At 41.6% G+C, this 18838-nt stretch overlaps 1 protein-coding gene across 1 annotated transcript; it reads left to right on the top strand.

Annotated features, from left to right (window-relative positions):
* Positions 1 to 878: 878 nt before the first annotated feature.
* DIPK2A (divergent protein kinase domain 2A) lies at positions 879 to 14334 on the top strand. Its single transcript, XM_077348767.1, has 3 exons — positions 879 to 1848; positions 10687 to 10990; positions 11617 to 14334. Exons 1-3 carry the CDS (start codon positions 1195 to 1197, stop codon positions 11946 to 11948), a joined length of 1290 nt encoding a protein of 429 aa, XP_077204882.1. The 5' UTR covers positions 879 to 1194; the 3' UTR covers positions 11949 to 14334.
* Positions 14335 to 18838: the final 4504 nt, after the last annotated feature.

Genomic DNA, 18838 nt, shown 5'->3' with positions numbered 1-18838 from the left:
ATGGGAGGATACCGCTGTATGTCCCTTTTTTGAACATTTTCCCACTTCCAGAGGAGTCTGTTCCGAGGCCTGATTATCCATTCCGCTAGGGACAATGAAACACCCTACGTAAAACGGCTCTCAAACCTGATAGCATGGAAAATGTCTTATCCCCCTTCCCGAAATCTCCTTCGTCACCCCCATGCTTGACGTATGCAACTCTCTTTAGGTTACCGAGGGGCACGTGTAGGCCAGTCATTGCCACTCCACGGCAGTCCAACCCCCGCACGGCTCAGGAGGGATCTGACAAGAGAGCGGCTCTAAGGAACGGCTCCCTTCGGGGAACGTGGGGCGTCCGAAAAGCCCCTCTGTCCCTTGTTCATAGCCCTTTTCGGCAGGCGGGGCTGAAAAAGAAGCCCGAGCAGCGGACGCCTGAGGGAACTTCCCGCTCCGCCCTCCCCTCAGGAATACCCTCCTCAAATAAAGACAACATGGCGGACCCAGCGCGGTTCCCCCCGCTCCGACTCCCCTCTCCTCAACAAATCAGTAAAGGACACGAGACTGCCCACCGGCAGCTCACGATTGTTTGGGAGAGGGCGGGGAAAAGCGCGGGGGGAGGGAGGGGGGTAAGCAGCGAACGGTCGAACCAATCCGTTTCGTATTCAGCGCGCGCGCGCTCCCCGAGCACCACGCCCTCCTCCCTCCTCGCAGAACTGGCGCTCCTGCTCTCTGTCTCCAGGCCGGCGCCGCCTCGTTGCCATCAACACCTTCGTCGTCACCGCAGGGTTGGGCGAGCCTCAGACGCGAACCCGCCCCGTTCCCTCCCTCCGCCGCCTCCTCCTCCACGCAGGTGCTGGCACAGGAGCCGTTCGGAAGCGCGCGGCCGCCGAACCCTCCGCCGCGCGCCGTCCCGAGGCTCCACGGGCACGCGCCCCTGAGCGCGAGGCCCCAGCAATGTGGCGGCGGCGGTTGTAGCTCCTCCCCTGGAGGGGGGCGGGGCCACGGTGTCCGGCGGGCTCTCCGCACCGCCCCTTCCCCCTCACTCGCTCCCTCCCTCAGTAACTTGGGTGCCTTTTATCGGGCGAGCCTGGCGGCGGAGAGTTTATTGGTGCCGGAGCTGCGGCGCGGGGAGTGCGGCGCGTGAGGAGGGGGAAAGCGGCCGCGAGGGGGTCCCCCCGCCGGCTGGTCCGGCCGGCGGCGACGGACGGACGGACGATGCTCCGGCTGGTGTCGCTGAAGTTGGGGCGGCTGTACCGCTACGTGAAGCTGGCGGTGCTGGGCATCCTGGCGGCGGCGCTGGCCCTCAACTCGCCTTCGCTGCTGGCCTCGCTGCAGCGCAACGAGCTGGCCGAGCGGCGCTTCCTGCAGCTGAACAAGTGCCCGGCCTGCTGGGGCACGAGCTGGTGCCGCAAGTTCCTCAACGGGCAGCTGCGGCTGGAGAGCTGGGGCCGCCTGCGCCTCCTCGACTTCCTCAACGTGAAGAACGTCTACTTCGCGCGCTACGGGGAGCCCCGCGAGGGCAGCCGCCGGGTCGTCCTCAAGCGCCTGGGCTCCGCGCGGGAGCTCGCCGACATCGACGCCAAGATCTGCCGGCGCGCCACCGGCAGGGGACGCTGCGACCTGCTCCAGGCCCTGCACGGCACCGAGTTCGCCAGCATCAACGGCGACGTCCGGCTCCTCACCCCCGACGTCGTCGAGGGCTGGTCGGACCTCGTGCACTGCCCCTCGCAGCGCCTCCTCGACCGCCTCGTCCGGCGCTATGCCGAGACCAAGGACTCTGGCAGCTTCCTGCTCCGCAACCTCAAGGACTCCGAGCGCATGCAGCTCCTCATCACCCTGGCCTTCAACCCGGAGCCCCTCGTGCTGCAGGTAAGGGGGCACCTGCCGACGCCCCGCGTCCCTGGTCCGCATTCCTCCCCGTGCCTTGCCAAGCCTGGTTTGCTGGGTGAGACGCACATCACCTGTCCCGGCACCCCACCTCCCATACAGGTTCACCTGTGTGCCTTCCTGCCTCCCATCCGCCGACTTTTGAGAGGCAGGATTGAGCAGGACCGGTTCTTGCATGGGGAAGCAGACCAAGGGCCTTTGGGAACTTGTTTAATCTATTGTCTTTAAAGGGATGCAGCGTATGCCTCTTCCCAGCTCCTGTTTAATGCGTACTGGAGTAGAATTCTAACATGTTACTCGTTATTGCCTGTGAATGTGTAAGTAGCCACTTCAAACAGCCGTGCAGTGAAAGCAAGCTTACCTGAGATTGGTACCATTGTGCTTCTTCATACTTTCTCGGGACTTCTGATTTCCTCCCCACTTTCGTTGAAATTTCCTGTCTCCTAACTTACCTGCATTGCCAACAACAGTTCTTTCCTAAGATGCCTATCTATAGTACCTTCCGAACGCCGTGTTTAGTAAGCACCACTGTTTGCTCTGAGCAGATAGATTGAGGACTGATTTAAAGCCCATTACAACCATCTGTTCTAAATCAATTGAAATCAGGCTATCAATTGCAGTCTGCTGTGTCCTGGAGTGTCTGGCTTTTTAAAAAGTCTCTTAGACAGGGCTCCTATAGTCAAAACAGGAATATGCACACCAGCCTATTAACTACCAGAATCAATTTTTAGTTGAATGATAGCAGTCTCTGGAAATGTCTACAAATAAAATCTTAAGCCCAAAGTTGCTGTCCTAAAGTTGCATATGAATGTTGTTTGAGCCTAAATCTTGAAGTCCCTTTTAGCTTACTGATGAAGAATTATGTTTTGGATCCTACTCTTCAAATGGCATGTAAAAAGTAAAAGAATTTTTCTCTCCACTAAAGAGCTATGTCTTTCAATACTTTCATTTCAGATTGTCTATGGCTTTTAAAATTAGGATTTATTTACCCTTGGCATGTTTCCTATATGGATGTACTTACTAAAGATTCTTCAGTTCCTTGAATATGGTTGGGATTTGAGCAACCTTGTATCAATGAGAAGTATTGGGATCACTATATGTATCTTCAAATGTGTTAGTGTATTGCAGCAAAACAACAATAACCAAGCCAAACAGAAAGGACACCTTTAAGACTGCCAAAGCTTTTGTGGGCTAGAGTCCATTTCTTCGGATATTAATCAAAGTGGACACTAACCCATGACAAGTTATGTCTATAGATCAGTTTTTAAAGAATTTGTCTCTCACTTGCTGCTGTTTTGTTTGTAACTAATTTGTGAGAGGTAGGAGCAGACCTCTCAAAATCTGTTGTATTTTGTTGACCTTTGTGTTCTTTCTAGTAATCAATATGAGTGAAACTGTTGTTTCTTAGGTAGCAGGCTTGGTGGCACTGTAACTAAAGACAAGAAGCTTCTTGCTATATTTACTTTGTTGACTCATATTTGAGGCATTATTTAATTTGATCCCAACGCTGACCAGGCTAGGCTGCTAAATTTAACATTATTTTGATTATTATGTTAATAAAACTCAGCTGTAGAACATCTATCAAATCTCTCCCAGTTACAGTTCAAAGTAATTCTATATTAAGGTTTTGATGAAAGCGCAACCCTGCTATTAGGTTAAGTTGTGAAATAACATATTATGATTTAAAAGTCACCCATAAAGGAACAAGCTCTGGAGATTAGTAGAGGAATCGAACACTCCCAATGGGATAATATTCAGAGTATAGTCTTTTTTTGTCAAATTGCAATCTGTTAGGGTCTAAACGTATGGAAGACCACAAGCTTAGTTTGCTGCCACATTGCCTCAAGTAACCTACTATAAATCAAATTCCTTGAGTTGTACAATTAAATGAGAGGTCCTAAATTCTGATGCTTAACATCTATATTTGTGTTTTATGCTGGAAGTATACCTTAAAGTTTGCAGATAGGCATAAAGATGCTTAACAGTTGAGTTGCTCTTACAAGCTTGAATGGTTGACAAACAAGGATCAAGTGGACTGTTGAAACAGCTGGTGCTATGTTGAACTGCTTAGTGATTTGACATGTACCAGCTGGTGTGTGAATTTTAACATTACTTAAAGAAGTGCCCTCCATTTGAAATCAAGTCAGGGTTTTTTAAACATAGCTGACAGAAGGGTTGTTTTCAGTTGTGAATTCAGTTGTAGTCTTCCATTTAATGTAGTATATGAATATTTTTCTGTGTCAAAATTCTGTATTAGCTGATATGCTTGAAGTGTGACCTAAGTTAATATTGCAGAGATGGTGCTTAGGTTTAGTTGTGTGCAATGTAAATTATGTTAACTTTAAAAACATTTGTTTTCCAATTAACTTCCATGGTGTGGAGAGAAGAGTGCACAAACTGTAATAGGTCGGAGTGTGTTAGCAGAAAAATTAATTAATAGTGTTTGAACACTTGAAGTGAAATAGATTTTTGTGTAGTTTATATATTAATATAATTCCTGGAAGGCTTAGTTTGCAAGTTAATTGAATAGTTTTTGCATCAAGTATTGTAGGTTAACAGATGATGATTTGGCCTAGTTCACTGAACTAGTTTTGTTTATTGACTCCAGATTTTCCATGTTTATAAACAGAATACTTTCTGCAATACACCTGGGTGCTTTAACTTGAACTGGAATTTCTAAATGAATTTAGTTCACATTGTGTATACACCCTCTACCTCTCACCCAAAAGCATCCAAACCTTTATCTGTTCCATTTGACAGCCAGCAACTTGTCTGTCTTCTATTAATTAGAAATGATCTGAAGGCTGATGGTAAATTCTTTTTAATGGCATATATTTCATAACTTTAAATCCAACTTGGCGAAGTAATTTGGTTGAGTAGGAGAGCAGTTGCCTTCTGTTGGTTTGTTAAAACAATTAGTATGACATGTAGGGTATTCACCTCCATGTAGATATTTGCAGTAATTGTCTGTAATGCTGGTGTCATAATTAAATGGTGCTCTGGATGCAGCTATCAATGTTCCTTATTCTTATCGCTCAGCCCTTTACTGTTTATGAAGTTACATGTCCATGAATTGTGTTGCTGAATAGAAAAGATGAACTTGAGTGGATGTGTGGTTCTGTAGATTTAATTACCTGGCAAATGTGCTTCTTTCTTTAAAGGCTGTAGCCATAGAAAGGTATGGTCTTGCCAGCTGGGCTAATTTTGTGTTCTTGTAGTTCAGATACTTTAGCATGTGTGCATGTTGAACTTTGTTTAATTTTTTCTTAGAATAAAAGTTGGTGGGCTTCTTGTTGAAGTGAGGTGTGACCCCTTATATTCAACCAAATGTTGTTAGTCTTTTGTTGGACTTTTGTTACTGACTGTCAGTTACTATACAATAGGGAAATTATAACTATATGCTTTCAAACACATTTTATGGAGAGGAAATGAAGTTTATCTATACTGATTCCTTATGTTTGTAAGTACTTTAGAAATTCATTAAAAATGCCCAAATTAGAGCAAGGCTGTCTTGACATTTAACAAGGATGTTTTTTCTCCTAATACCTTTGCTTCTGAAGATTTCCAGGGTGGTTTTGTCACTTGAAGCAAGTTGGCTTTAGGATCCAAGTTTAATGAACTTAGAAGCCAGTGCTGTTTGCTACAAGCCTTAACTAATGTTGGGGATTTTGCTTTGTACAAATTAATGGTAATGTATATAATGCATTGTAATGAAAACTGTTTTTTAAAGAAACTACCTGAATATCATGATGACCTTAAATTACTGTAAAATCAGAGTCCAGTAGCACCTTTAAGACCAACAAAGATTTATTCAAGGCATGAGCTTTCGAGTGCAAGCACCCTTCGTCAGACTATGATCTTTTTACATGACAGGGAACATAAGAATGTAAGAAGATCATAGTCTGACGAAGGATGCTTGCACTCGAAAGCTCACGCCTTGAATAAATCTTTGTTGGTCTTAAAGGTGCTACTGGACTCTGGTTTTATTGTGCTACTTCCGACCAACAAGGCTACTCATTTGAATCTTAAATTACTGTATAAGGATTCAGCTTCATTAACAGATTGGTGGCGGCATTGAAATGATTATACGAATAGGCAGTAACTGCAAAGCTTGAACTTTGATTTTATAATGGGAAATGTGTCCTGAATAATCCACTAAACTGTAGTGATTCTTGGATTATAAGACTTTCTGTCTGAGATTGGAAGCTTAGTTTGAAGCCTGTTTTGAGTAAGGATTACTTGTAAAGTGGCAGTTTTTATAGAATGTACATTGCCACCACAGCCTTTATTTCAGCTAGTTTTGAGATTATTTAAGCTTGACCTACATTTGAAGTGATTGTTGTTGCTAGGGGGGAAAGCTTTATCATAGTAATGTTTAAATGTTCTTTCATCTGTATTAGGGATTTAGCTGTTTGCTTAACCTTGATCGTCTGGGTGCCTAAATGTATTTCTTAGCAGTATAAACTTATTTCAGTGAAAGCTGTCTGTTAATTTGTAGAGTTTAATGGATGAACTTGCTGTAGTACCAGTCAATGATAATTCAGGTATGTCTGTCACAAGGGCGTCCGATCAATAAATAGTCAAACATAGATAATCTAATCTAAAACTGAGATAAAATACAAATCTGTGCAACAGGGAATATTGTACTCATTCCAGCTTTGTCCGACTGAAAGTGTTTGTCTGAAGGGCTAGTGAATTCGTTTGCAAAAAAATTCTTGTACATTTGAATCCACTGTGTGGTCATTCTTCATAGTCATTCTTCATTGTTTCTGAGCAATGAAAAATAGCAGGAAAATGTGTTCATATTCAAATTGAGATTTAAATCTAAGTAAAATATAGCTGCTATGAATTCAAGAATATATTTAAGGCAAACTTTGTTTTCCTTGTCCTGGAATACTGATTCCTTTGTATTGCTTATTCTTGATCTCTCACTGGTTAAATAACTGAAAATAGGCATTTTCACAGATAATTGTTAACAACTTTTAAAGTTTCTACCCAAAAGCCTGGTTCTAACATTCCATGGAAGAGGAAGCCACTCCTGTCCTGATTAGCAGACACCATTTCCTTGGAGAACAATCATGGGGGTGGGGGGCAGCCCTAGAGAAGGCTTTGTCAACAAGGCTTTTATGAAACACTAGGGTTTCTTGACAGCTATGGAAGGGCTTCCTGAATTGGTAGGAGTTAATTAATTTTTAATATATATTTTTAACATTTCTTAAACATTTGTTGGATGAGATGAGTGACCATATATGGTCATGTCAACTCAACCCACTCCCCCCTCTTCAATGGCCAGTGATGGACCTGTAGTGTTACCTGAATTGGACATGTCAGGAGACACATGCCAAGTTTGGGGAAATGGCTTACGAAAGGTCAGGTAACTTTAAAAGATCAAAATGCCTATGTATACCAGGTAATTGCATCCTAGGAACTTGAGGCAGGCATATAAGAATAAAAGAAGCAATCTTTATTGAATAGCAAATCAAATAAAGAAACATAAATAAACATGTAACAAGCATGTCTAGAAGATGGGGAAATAAAGGATTGAAAGGAAAAGAGTCAGGGATAAAGGGTCAATGGAAGGATAATTACCAGTTCCAGAAGAGACAAAGACACCATGGAGTCCAGCAGCACATCAGGCTCTCGGGATGGATCCAAGGTTCCAGAGTTGGCAAAGTGGCTTGCCAGAACAGGAACTTTTATACCCCGTTGGTGGATGGTGTGTGCTAGAGATTGCGCATACAGTGGGTGGGCTGCTTTGGAGTTGAAACAATGGGTAAATTGGATGCTAATGGCTTAGGCCAGGTGTAGTCAAACTGCGGCCCTCCAGATGTCCATGGACTACAATTCCCATGAGCAAATGCTGGCAGGGGCTCATGGGAATTGTAGTTCATGGACATCTGGAGGGCCGCAGTTTGACTACCCCTTGCTTAGGCGATGGTTGCGGGTAGGAATTGATGGCTCTGAAGAAAGGAAACCATCATAGTACAATGGGAAAGTTCCAGGGGCCTCAAGAGACTAGCTAGCTGGGTGAAGGGGAAAATTCCCTCCTGGCAGAGTGGCTTAGGTTGAATAACAGATGTGAAGTCAAAGGTTGAGCAAAGAGCCCTCAGGTGCAAGGGACTTTGCTTGCCACTGGATTAGCAATACAATGGATTGGGGGAGGAATAAATGCAGAGCAGTTGTCAGGTCAGACTGGTGGCTTTGGTCAAGTTGAAAATGTAGTCTGGCCAGGCCTGAGTCCTGGCTCTCTAGAGAACTTGGTATAAGCCTAGACTGCTAGAAGATGCCATGGGTCGTTGAGCACTGTGTGCCAGTCCAGCAATGAAGGATTCCATCATGCACGACAATAGGGGATGAGAAGTGGAAGGGTGCTTCTCAACCATATTCTACATGATCATACCACTTCTGGGGGTTCTTGAAATCTGAAGAATGTTTCAGGAGTTTCTCAATGGCAAAAGAAGTTGAGAAAGACTGCCCTAGGGTTTTCAAGGCAAGAGAGGTGGCTTGCTATTGCCTGGCTCTGTGTAACTGTTGATCTTTGACGCCACCTTATCAAAGGAGGCGTAGATCACAAGAGTAGCCCAGGTGGCATTTTTACACATACGCTAAGCCAGGGTATTAGTGTCAGTCCCCAGGGCATCTGGCCACAGTGATCCATAACAGTCACTTCCAAACTAGACTTCTGTAACTTGCTGTAGGCCCTCCCTTGTCCTTGATCTGGAAGTTATAGTTGGTGCAGAATGTAGCTGCTAGGGTCCTCATGTAGTTATCTTGGAGAGCCCATATCAAGCCTGTGTTGAGATAGCTGCATTGGTTGCCGATTGTGTAAGTTCAAGGATTTGGTGTTGACCTTCAAGGCCATTCATGGTCTGGGCCCCACATAACTGAATGACTGCCTGTCTCCTTATGGCCCCCTTCAGGGCTCTTCTGTGGGTTTGAATCTTTTGCTGGTTCCCAGCCCACAGGAGGTGTACCTGGCCTTGACTGGGGGGGGGCAGAGTTACAGTCTCACCCGTGTCAAGGCTCGCTGTGTCAAGGCTAGGACTATGGGAAGCTGGCCAAGAGAGCCAGGGACACAAAGCACTAATTAAGCACTACCATAATAAACAACGGTTATATACGAGTCCAGTAGCACTCTGGAGACCAACAAGATTTTCTGTGTATAAGCTTCAGAGAGTCAATGCTTCCCTGCAAACCAACCTAGCTACACCCTGTCACCTAATAAGCCCTGGTGAAATTCTCTTCAATGCAAAGTGATCTTGTATTGATGTACAGCTGTTTCTCTTGGAGTGCATATAAAGCCATTCAGGAGACATGACTTGGTCTGTATGTATGAACTGTAGCAACAGTTAATTCAGATATAATCCTAATATGTTTTTTAGTTTAACTTCAGATGGGTATGTAATCTGATGGAAGCTGCCTCTGACATTTGGAAGTATTCTGAAACACTGAAATCCTTGAGGCTTTGGTATATGATTTGCTGATGGTGTTTTTTTTTTTACACTGTAATGCATTGGACAGTGTTCACTATTCCTTGGGGAGGGGTAGAGATTGAAAACCAGCAGGTAACAGGCATCCCTCTTCATCTAACCAAAGAAGTTATCTGATGTTCCCATCATACAGTATAATTTTTAATTAGAAGATCTGTATGGCTCTAACTCATTGTGCAGCATATAATACTGGTTCCTGATTGAAGTAGTTACTGCCCCTCCCCAGTTGCTGTTTGTTGATATAACTCAGGCTTTCTCAGCCAGGGTTTCATGAAACCCTGGGGTTTTTGACAGCCCTGAGTGGTTTCCTGAGTGGGTGGGAGTTATATAGATATAGATATAATTTGTTAAACATTTGTTATGGTATGACCATATGTGATCATGTCAATCTGCCCCCCCCCCCCCCGGCAAATGATGGGCCTGGATGGGGTGGGAAGGAGAGGGGGCCCCAGGTAGGTGTACACAGCTATGCTTCCCAGCCAAAACATGCTAAGAGTTGGGAGGTCTGGGATTTGAATAGAGTTTACCTTGCAGTAATAAGAGAGACGGTACACTCTAGGAAGAACTGCTGGGAGAAAATGTTAACATGGAAAAGTGCCAAAGGGCATTTTTGCAAAAATGTAAACCATTGGAAATACTGTAATTGTTATTTTCATTGGAAATTCACTCTGGGATACAGTGTGATAAAAATAAAAATAATTTTTAAAGCCCAAACTTTTACTGTGAGTGAGGGTCTTTCCCATGCTCACAGTGACAGCTAAACAGATGCTTTTAACACATGTCTTCTGAACAAACAGCCAAATAAAGATACTGCATTGTCTGCAAGTGACAGTAATGAATGCAGATTGGCATCTCTTCTAAAGCCCAGACCTATCAAATTGGAAACAGACTTCTCTCTTGCACTGAAGAGCTCAGCACATTTGCAAGAAACAAACTTGGCATTAGTAGTACTGAAAGCAAACTTAAGGTTGCTTGAAGTCTTAGCTTTGATAAAATAGGGTAAGTTGAGAAGAGTATGAATAGTTGCTGATTGACTGGAAGTGCAGTATCATTTCTGTCATTTGACATTATTTAGGCCTGGTAGCCGACACATTTATGGAGAAAGGATAAAAGGTGAGTTGACAAGGTTGGCTTGAATTCAAGCAGTATTATTACAATGAGGAAATAAGTAAATGGGGTGAGGTGTGTATTGCTGTATTACAGGTACATGTTTTTTTCTGTGTTACTGGTAGAATATCTTAAAGCTAGAGAACTAAAGCTAATTGTCACTTCTTTAAATTTGTTAGTGGTCCACTGATTTCAGCATTAATAAAGGTATTTTCTTTTGCAGAGTTTTCCCTCTGATGAGGGGTGGCCATTTGCAAAATATTTGGGTGCGTGTGGAAGAATGGTGGCTGTAAACTATGTGGGAGAAGAACTATGGAGTTACTTCAGCGCCCCATGGGAAAAACGAGTGGACCTGGCATGGCAGCTAATGGAAATAGCAGAGCAGCTGACAAACAATGACTTTGAATTTGCACTCTACCTCCTGGATGTCAGCTTTGACAACTTTGCAGTAGGCCCTAGAGATGGGAAGGTTATCATTGTAGATGCTGAAAATGTTTTGGTATCAGATAAAAGGTTAATCAAACAAAGTAAGTTGGTTCCTGTTCATACTACATCTGTCAGTTCTTTGCTTGCATTTTGTAGTTCATGCTGTGGGAAAGATCAGTTCACAAATTCAATGATCGCTTCTACAAGTTTAAGTTCCTAAAATAATAATTATCTGAACAAGTCAGAACTGGAAGACACATTATTGCATCAGCACTCTGAACACAACTAAACTGGATTTTTGATATTTGCTTACTATGCAAAAAAAAAATTTTTTTTTTAAGTAATAGAACTTTGTTAAAGTTGTTGTAGCAAGCCTATCGGATATTCTTTCTCACCACTGGTAGTTCAGAATCTTAGTTATATTTCTTAGTAATCTTAGTAATATATGCATGTGTAGCCATTAAAAATCATGTTTCTTTGTACTCGCTTAAACTGCTTTTGCTTTAATTGTCCCTATAATAGTTTTTACAAACTGTCACAAACCAGTAATGGCACATGCCAGTCATTCAGACAGCATTAAAACTAAGACTCTGAGTCATTGTAAGCATTATGTTCTGATATTCCATCTATAAACTAAAACTAGTAAAAATCGTGAGAATCAAAGAATTATCTTGCTTTTTCCAAGGACTTAACTGTTTTCACGTTGTTTTCTTTATCTATTTCACAGATAAACCTGAAAACTGGGATGTATGGTATGAAAGCAAGTTTGATGACTGTGATAAGGAAGCCTGTCTCTCTTTCTCAAAGGAGATTTTGTGTACTCGTGTCACTGTGGACCATAATTACTATGCTATTTGCCAGAACCTTTTATCAAGACACGCCACCTGGCGTGGCACTTCTGGAGGACTTCTTCATGATGCTCCAGCTGAAATTGCCAAAGATGGTCGACTTGAGGCCTTGCTGGATGAGTGCGCCAATCCAAAGAAGAGATATGGTAGATTCCAAGCGGCAAAAGAACTACGTGAATATCTTGGACGACTGAGTAACAATGTGAGGTAGTTGATGGTGGGTGGATGGTCAGAAATCTTATTATGACAGTGAATATGCTGAGACAAGACCCTTGAGCAAGTGAATTCTGAAAGTCAAAACCAAGGTCAAAAAAACAGAAGAAGAGAATAAACTATACACTTCTATGATACTTAAAGGATATTTTGTATAAGCTGACAGTTACATAACCCAGTGACACTTGAGCTATTTTTAACTGGGAGAAAACTAAGATGTTGACTAGCATGTGAAATAGTACTAAACGAAGTGTGTGTTAGTACCATCATTTTTGAGACTGATGCCCTTACTTGGAAAATCAACTTATACTGGCCTGTTTTAGAGGCTTTATTTCTGATGTACTTTTCAGATTTTTGTTTTAATTCCTTTGACAAACTAAAGTGACACTCACATACATGGTGATATGCCCTACATATGGCTCATTATTCCTGAAATTAATAGGTTTTCATAAAATGCTGTTCCGCACTTACTGTGAGTACAGGATTCCTATGCTTATTCTAATGTTCAGTTGTTTCCACTGTTTCTTACTGTTTGTATGCCTTATTAAGAATGCTTTTATAAGCATATTCTTAAATATTTTGTGAACATAGCCTAGACACTTCCGAATTCTTGGTAATTCTGCTGCAGGTAATGCTTCACAAGTTGGTTTGGTGTAAAATTCCATCATTATTCCAATATGTAATCATGTCCAGGGAATCGCTGATGAATTTTGAACCAAGATCATTGGAAGTTTGGGGATACATCTAGTTAAAAATAATACAAAGTTTTACTAGTCTAGTAAATCATAAACCAAAGAAAACGGTTGTGTATCAGTCTCTAGTCATTTAAGCAAAATTATGTACTGTAGTGGCACTAACTCTTTCAGCGGGTTTGTGATTATTCCTTTGAAGAAATTTGCTACTAGTTTAGCTTAAACTCCACAAGAATGAGAAAATGCCTAGCAGGCTAGCATTTGTTCTGCATTATTCACAGTTCTGCTGAATTTGCAATGTGATGGTGTTTACGAAACTTTCAACCATGGGATTGACTAATAGTACTCTTCATGTTTGCTGCAGAGACCTTGTGTTGCATTAAGCCTTTAAGTTGTAATTTTAAAAGCTTGTGACGGATACTGTATACCTGAAATGGCTCAGAAGTTGCATGAGAAATTGAATAAGTTCTAAAATGAAATCCTTTCACTGAAACTTGCTTTACTTTTCTTTATGCATGGCAACAACTGCAAAGGTTCTCCAGTCTAGAATGATGAAAATCTGATCCTGAATAAAGTTTGGTTGCAGCAGCAACGACATGACAGCAAGCCAAAATTATCTTTCTAAGTTGGAATAAGAACAAGTATTTGTGCTATAATGATTGCAGTGATGAAAAATGTATCATGGACAGGTGAAAGCAGATGCTGCAGCAAAATATTAAGGGGGAAGAAATGAAAAACCAATAATTTTCAAAGCTCTAAAAATATGGAATGTCGCTGAAGGCTTTTTTAGAAGGCACAACTTTTAGTCACTTTTGTTCAGCTTGTGTAATTAAATGTTCAGCAGCTTTTTTTGCAAGTAGTCTCTCAGAATTTCTTTCGTAGTTATTGGGTTGGACTCAACTCTGTCCCCTAAAGGGAATTTTTTTTTTCTTGCTGTGGCACAAACCTTTTCACTTCAGGTATTATGGGCACAATCCAGAGCCTCTTAGGCATGCTTGGGTCCCTCTGAAATGATTCCGATTTAAATCCTTAGATCCCAGTTGTTTCAGGAAGCATATAGGGTTGCCTAACTTTCTATGGATTTTACCATATGTATTTAATATAGGATTCAAGTTGACTTTCTTGGCTCAAGTATTTGAGCAAAATCTTAAATGTGAGACTAAACACTAGCCTGCCACAAAAGGCCTTGTTTTACACAATATTAATTTAATACCCACTGTTTTAGGTGAATGAGATGTGTGATTGCTTTGGGAGTTCTGTAGGCTTTAAACACCACAAACACTGCCATCTATGGAGGCAGTTATTCAACTGCTAAATGTTCCTTGTGAGGTTGGGGTAGAAGTTCATTGTTTTCTCATGAAAATGTGCTGATAAGCAGGATTCTAACTACAAAGGGAGTCCATAATTCTCAGTCTACAGGGAAAACACCTATGTGGAAAGCAATAAGTTTTCTTCAATTTGCACCTATCAAGTATTTATTGTACAAGGATGATTTATATTTTTTAGTCATTGCCCACAAATAATGGTGAATATTTTTGAATGAGATGTTTGGGGTTTGTATGTGCATAAAATTGTCTTTTGTACTGTAAGTTACTGTTTAATTTGATTATCAGAACTGTCTCCTGTGCCTTTATACTAAGGTTGTTTTTACAACTTCTTGACTCTTAATAAAAAATACTTTTAAAAACCTCATCTTCGCTTGATGTTTAATGCACTTTTACAGTGTATGGTAATTAAAGAGGTTTATTTTTCCATGATTTGTGTGTTAGGTATTACTAAGTCACTTACATTTCTAAATGAGGAGGGAGGATAAACATTTTTCTAAAAGTCCACCCTTCAATGCAAGAAACTGAGGGAAATTCCAAACAATGTTGGGTGCCTCCATGTTAATTTCTTGCAGAAACTGGGGAGCTACATAACACTTGTCAGTTAAGCATTCCTATTCATAGTGTAGTGTGGTACAGATGCAATTGATTTCTGGATAATTCTTTAAAAAGGCATGCTACTGTGATATTTGTACTATTGTTAGAACAGATTATGTCTTTTAGTCCCCTGAAATAATGTGGAGCTATTCATAAACTGCCAGATGCATCTTGCTAATTGGGTCTGATTTTCTTGTTCATTTGAATATAAATAGTACTTCAGTTACATACCATAGTATTTACAGCTTCAAAAATGGTAAACAAAACCTTCAAGCAGTTGAATATTAAACTTTTGATGAAAATAGAACAAGGCTTGTTGTGTCATTCTGGACCACTAACGTTGGAGTGATGCTGGAAGTCAACTAAAATGCATACAAACCAAAACAGTTAGGTTTGAGTTGAACACTGCCACTGAACACCTTTGCATGGCATTGTTAAAGGATGCTGAAACCAGGTATGTGAAGAGCTTTTTCTATGTATTGACACCATGGGAACTAGAGAGAAGAGATGCTTCCACTGGTGTAGATCAAATACGATATTTATAGTGTTCTGTTAAAAAATTATAGTGTGGTCCTTTGAAGACCAAAGCCTGAATTTAACTGCCATAGTTATAGGAACATAAGAGGAGGCCTGCTGGATTGGACCAATGGTCCATGTAGGCCAGCATCCTGTCTCGTAGCCAGTAATGGCCTAAAGGCTGAGGCTTTTCCTTCATGTTGCCTTCTGGCTGCAGGATTCAGAGGATTACTACCTCTGTTCCTGCACTGAGCACGGGGTTGGACTAAATGGCTCCTTCTAACTCTATGATGCTAAATGTGGAGGTTGCCCTCAATTACTATAGCTAGTACCAACTGATAGTTTTGTCCTCCATGAATCTATCTAATCCCCCTTTAAAAATGTGTGGTCCTATGGCCAGCACTACATACTTTGGGAGCAAATTCCACATGTAAAATAGTGCTTCCTTTTGTCTGTTCTGAACCTACACTCCATCACTTTCATTGGAAGCTGCTGAGTTCCAAGTATTTTGGAAGACACAGAAAAATGTCTCTCCATACCATGCATAGTTGATGGGGATGTGACAAGTATTGGTCATCTTATTCTCAATCCTTAACATAGTTTACCTTTTTCACTACTGCAGCACACTTTCATTGAGTTATTCACTATGATCTCAAGATCTTTTCCCCTTGGTCTCAGCAGTTTCAAGCCCCACTAGCCTGTGAAATTCAGATTTTTTTGTCCCCAATGTGCATCATTTTACACCTATGAATGCTGAATTTTATTTGCCAAATAGTTGTTCACTCATCCTGTTAATGGAGATCTGCTTGGAGCTCTTCAATCAGCCTTGGCTTTCACCATCTTGAATAATTTTGTGTCAACTGCACACTTGGCCACTATACTCACTCCCAGTTTCAGATTCTTGATGAATAAATGGTACCAGCCTCAATGCCAATGCTTGTGGGACCCCACTGCTTACTTCCCTCCATTGGGAGAATTATCCATTGATTCCTACTATTTGTTTCCTGTCATTTAACCAGTTTTTAATCCTTAAGAGAACCCATCCACTTATCCCATGGCTGCTAAGTTTATGCAGGAGTCTTTGGTGAGATACCTTGCCTTTTGAAAGTCCAGGTATATAATGTCTACTGAATCACTGTTGTCTACATGCTTGTTCACTTTCTGAAAGAACTCCAAAAGATTGATTAGGCACAATTTTCCTTTACAGAAGCAATGCTGCTTTTCCCTCAGCAAGTTTTGTCCCTCTATGTATCTAACAATTTTTCCTTTGATTACAGTTTCTACTAATTTGCCTGGGTTAGACGTTAAGCTGACATGTAATTTCCTTGTTCCACTCTCAATTCTTTTTAAGAAAAATAGCATCACAATTTCCTAATATTCAGTTGCATGGGACAGTGCCTGAATTTAGAGATAGCTTACTATCACAGCCTCATCCACCTCTCAGAGGCAAGATTTTCTCTCCATTTTTCTTTCTCTTTCTGACTGAGCAGCACTAGTGGTTTGCCCTTCCCTGTGTCAGTATAACATTTGACTGCTGTCTCAGTCTAGAAACCTGAAAGAAGGGTCAAGATCATCCTTTCAGTTAAACCACTGAAAATGATACCTGAGGCATTTTGAAATTCAAAATTAACTAAACATTTCATTTAACTTTGAGGGGAAAGGTCAGGTGAAATCAGAGGTTGAAATTTTTGAAGTAACAACTGAGTTAAAAGTAGCACATGCACACACTTTAGTTTCTGGCTAAAGAGAGTTTCTTAAGCTATTTACAGTTCTTTAAATCTTTATGCTGAGAGGCATTTTCTGCAGTGTTTTCCAAACATTCTTTCTTTGAGTATTCACTGACTCTTTGGGTTTCCCGAAGGCTAGTAGACTTATTACCAGTACTCATTTTGAGTTTTTAACTAACTCTTAAGGTCTCTAAAGGCAGTTTCCAATCACATTCTTCACAGAAAACTCCCTGTTTCACTGGGTAGGGAAATTCTCAAACTAGAAGGTTGATACCCTGTCTGCCCAAATGGGAGTCTCTAACTACCCACTTGTCCTTGCCAACTTTCCTCAGTTCTCCTGTCTGTGTTAAACTGATCTCAGCATTCAGCTCTAAACTCTGTTCAGCTAATGCTAACCAATCAGATTGCCTGAAGCAGTCTGTCAATCAAGGCTCCCTGTTTTGGGAACAATTAACCCTTCACAGTCCTTAAGCTGTTTGCATAGCATTTCTAAGCTTTTAAAAAGTGCAATCTGTCACACATATGCACATTAGCATATCGACGATCTCACTTCTGTGTTTCTTAAGAAATCTGGTGTATGCTGTCAGGACCTGTAGACCTAGTGTTTAATTTCCCCCCAGGAGGCCTTGAATTTCATATCTGGCCATCTCAATTTGACTCGGTTCTTTAAATTCCTGTCCTAAAAAATAGGTAATGTGGCAGGGGTGCATGCCTCACAGTGAACACAAGCAAAAAAGTAATTGAAAGCAAAAAAGTCAAGAAAATGTAACCAAGTGGCGCTGCTACAGTGTGCTCGAGTTTGACCAGCATCCTATCTAAGAGTTATGTTTTAATGAATAAAATCCGGTGAACACAAGGCATTTTAGGGACAGGTGTGGAACTAGAAGAGTGACAGCTACAGGCAGGGCTATACTGGCATGTGAGTGGAGAGATGGGGAGGGGAAGTGAGTTCTAAGAAAGGTTTGACCAGTGTAAAACATTTTCTGGATCCGGGAGTCGGCAGAAATCCAGTGTAAGAGTTTAAGGAGGGGTCTCTGATGGTTTTAGCAGTAGAGTGCTGCATAGACATGTGATGAGCAGATGTTTTTACAAAGAATTAAGAGAAGAGCTATATATTTGCAAGGAGAAAACATGACTTGGCAGTGGATTGAAGCTTAATTCAAATGTTATGTGAAACCATGATTTAATCAAAGCTACCTTTATTTGGCATAATTGTCTAAATGTGGGTCATGCCAATATAGTTAGATTCTGTCACATCAGAATCTGAAATCATAGTTTGGACCCAGTTTGTTAATGGCAGCTAAGATTAACCTATTCATATGTGTGCTCCCCCTATTATTAGTTTTGCCACATGAAAAAAATGAGAAAAAATCATAAATAAAAAGGAGTTTCCCTCTAGACATTTATGATTCAACAGTGATCAGTTGAAGGCAGAAGCAAGTGAGCAGAACAGAGAAAAGGGGAAAAAACTTAAGTGAAAACTATTGAAAAAAATGAATTACAAATTGCAAATGATGGATTATATACAGTGCTGGAGGAGGCAGAAGGAATGCAGTGGAAGATCTGAGCAGTTCTGGATAAAGACCAGGTCAAGAGATTTCTTGCAGCAGTCTTCAGGACAATTGGTCCTAATGGAAATGGGAGGCATCTGGGTCAGAGAGATTATCAGCATGAATCTTGGACAGCAAAGAAAAATGTGTAAGGAGTGTTATTGAAGAAGGTGAACAAAACCTCATGGTTTGAGATAAAGGTTGACAAGGTGGAACACAGTATCACAGAATCATAGAGTTGGAAGGGCCATACAGGCCATCTAGTCCAACCCCTTCCCAACGCAGGATCAGCCCAGAGCATCCTAAAGGTGTGTATTCAACCTTTGCTTGAAGACTGCCAGTGAGGGGGAGCTCACCACCTCCTAGGCAGCCTATTCCACTGCTGAACTACTTGACTGTGAATTTTTTTTCCTGATATCTAGCCTATATCGTTGTACTTGTAGTTTAAACCCATGTGCATCCTTTCCTCTGCAGTTGAAAT

Source organism: Paroedura picta, chromosome 8, assembly GCF_049243985.1.
Source record: "Paroedura picta isolate Pp20150507F chromosome 8, Ppicta_v3.0, whole genome shotgun sequence".
NCBI lineage: Eukaryota > Metazoa > Chordata > Lepidosauria > Squamata > Gekkonidae > Paroedura > Paroedura picta.
Note: the sequence above shows the minus strand (reverse complement) of the source record. Positions and strands in the feature narration are given on the sequence as shown.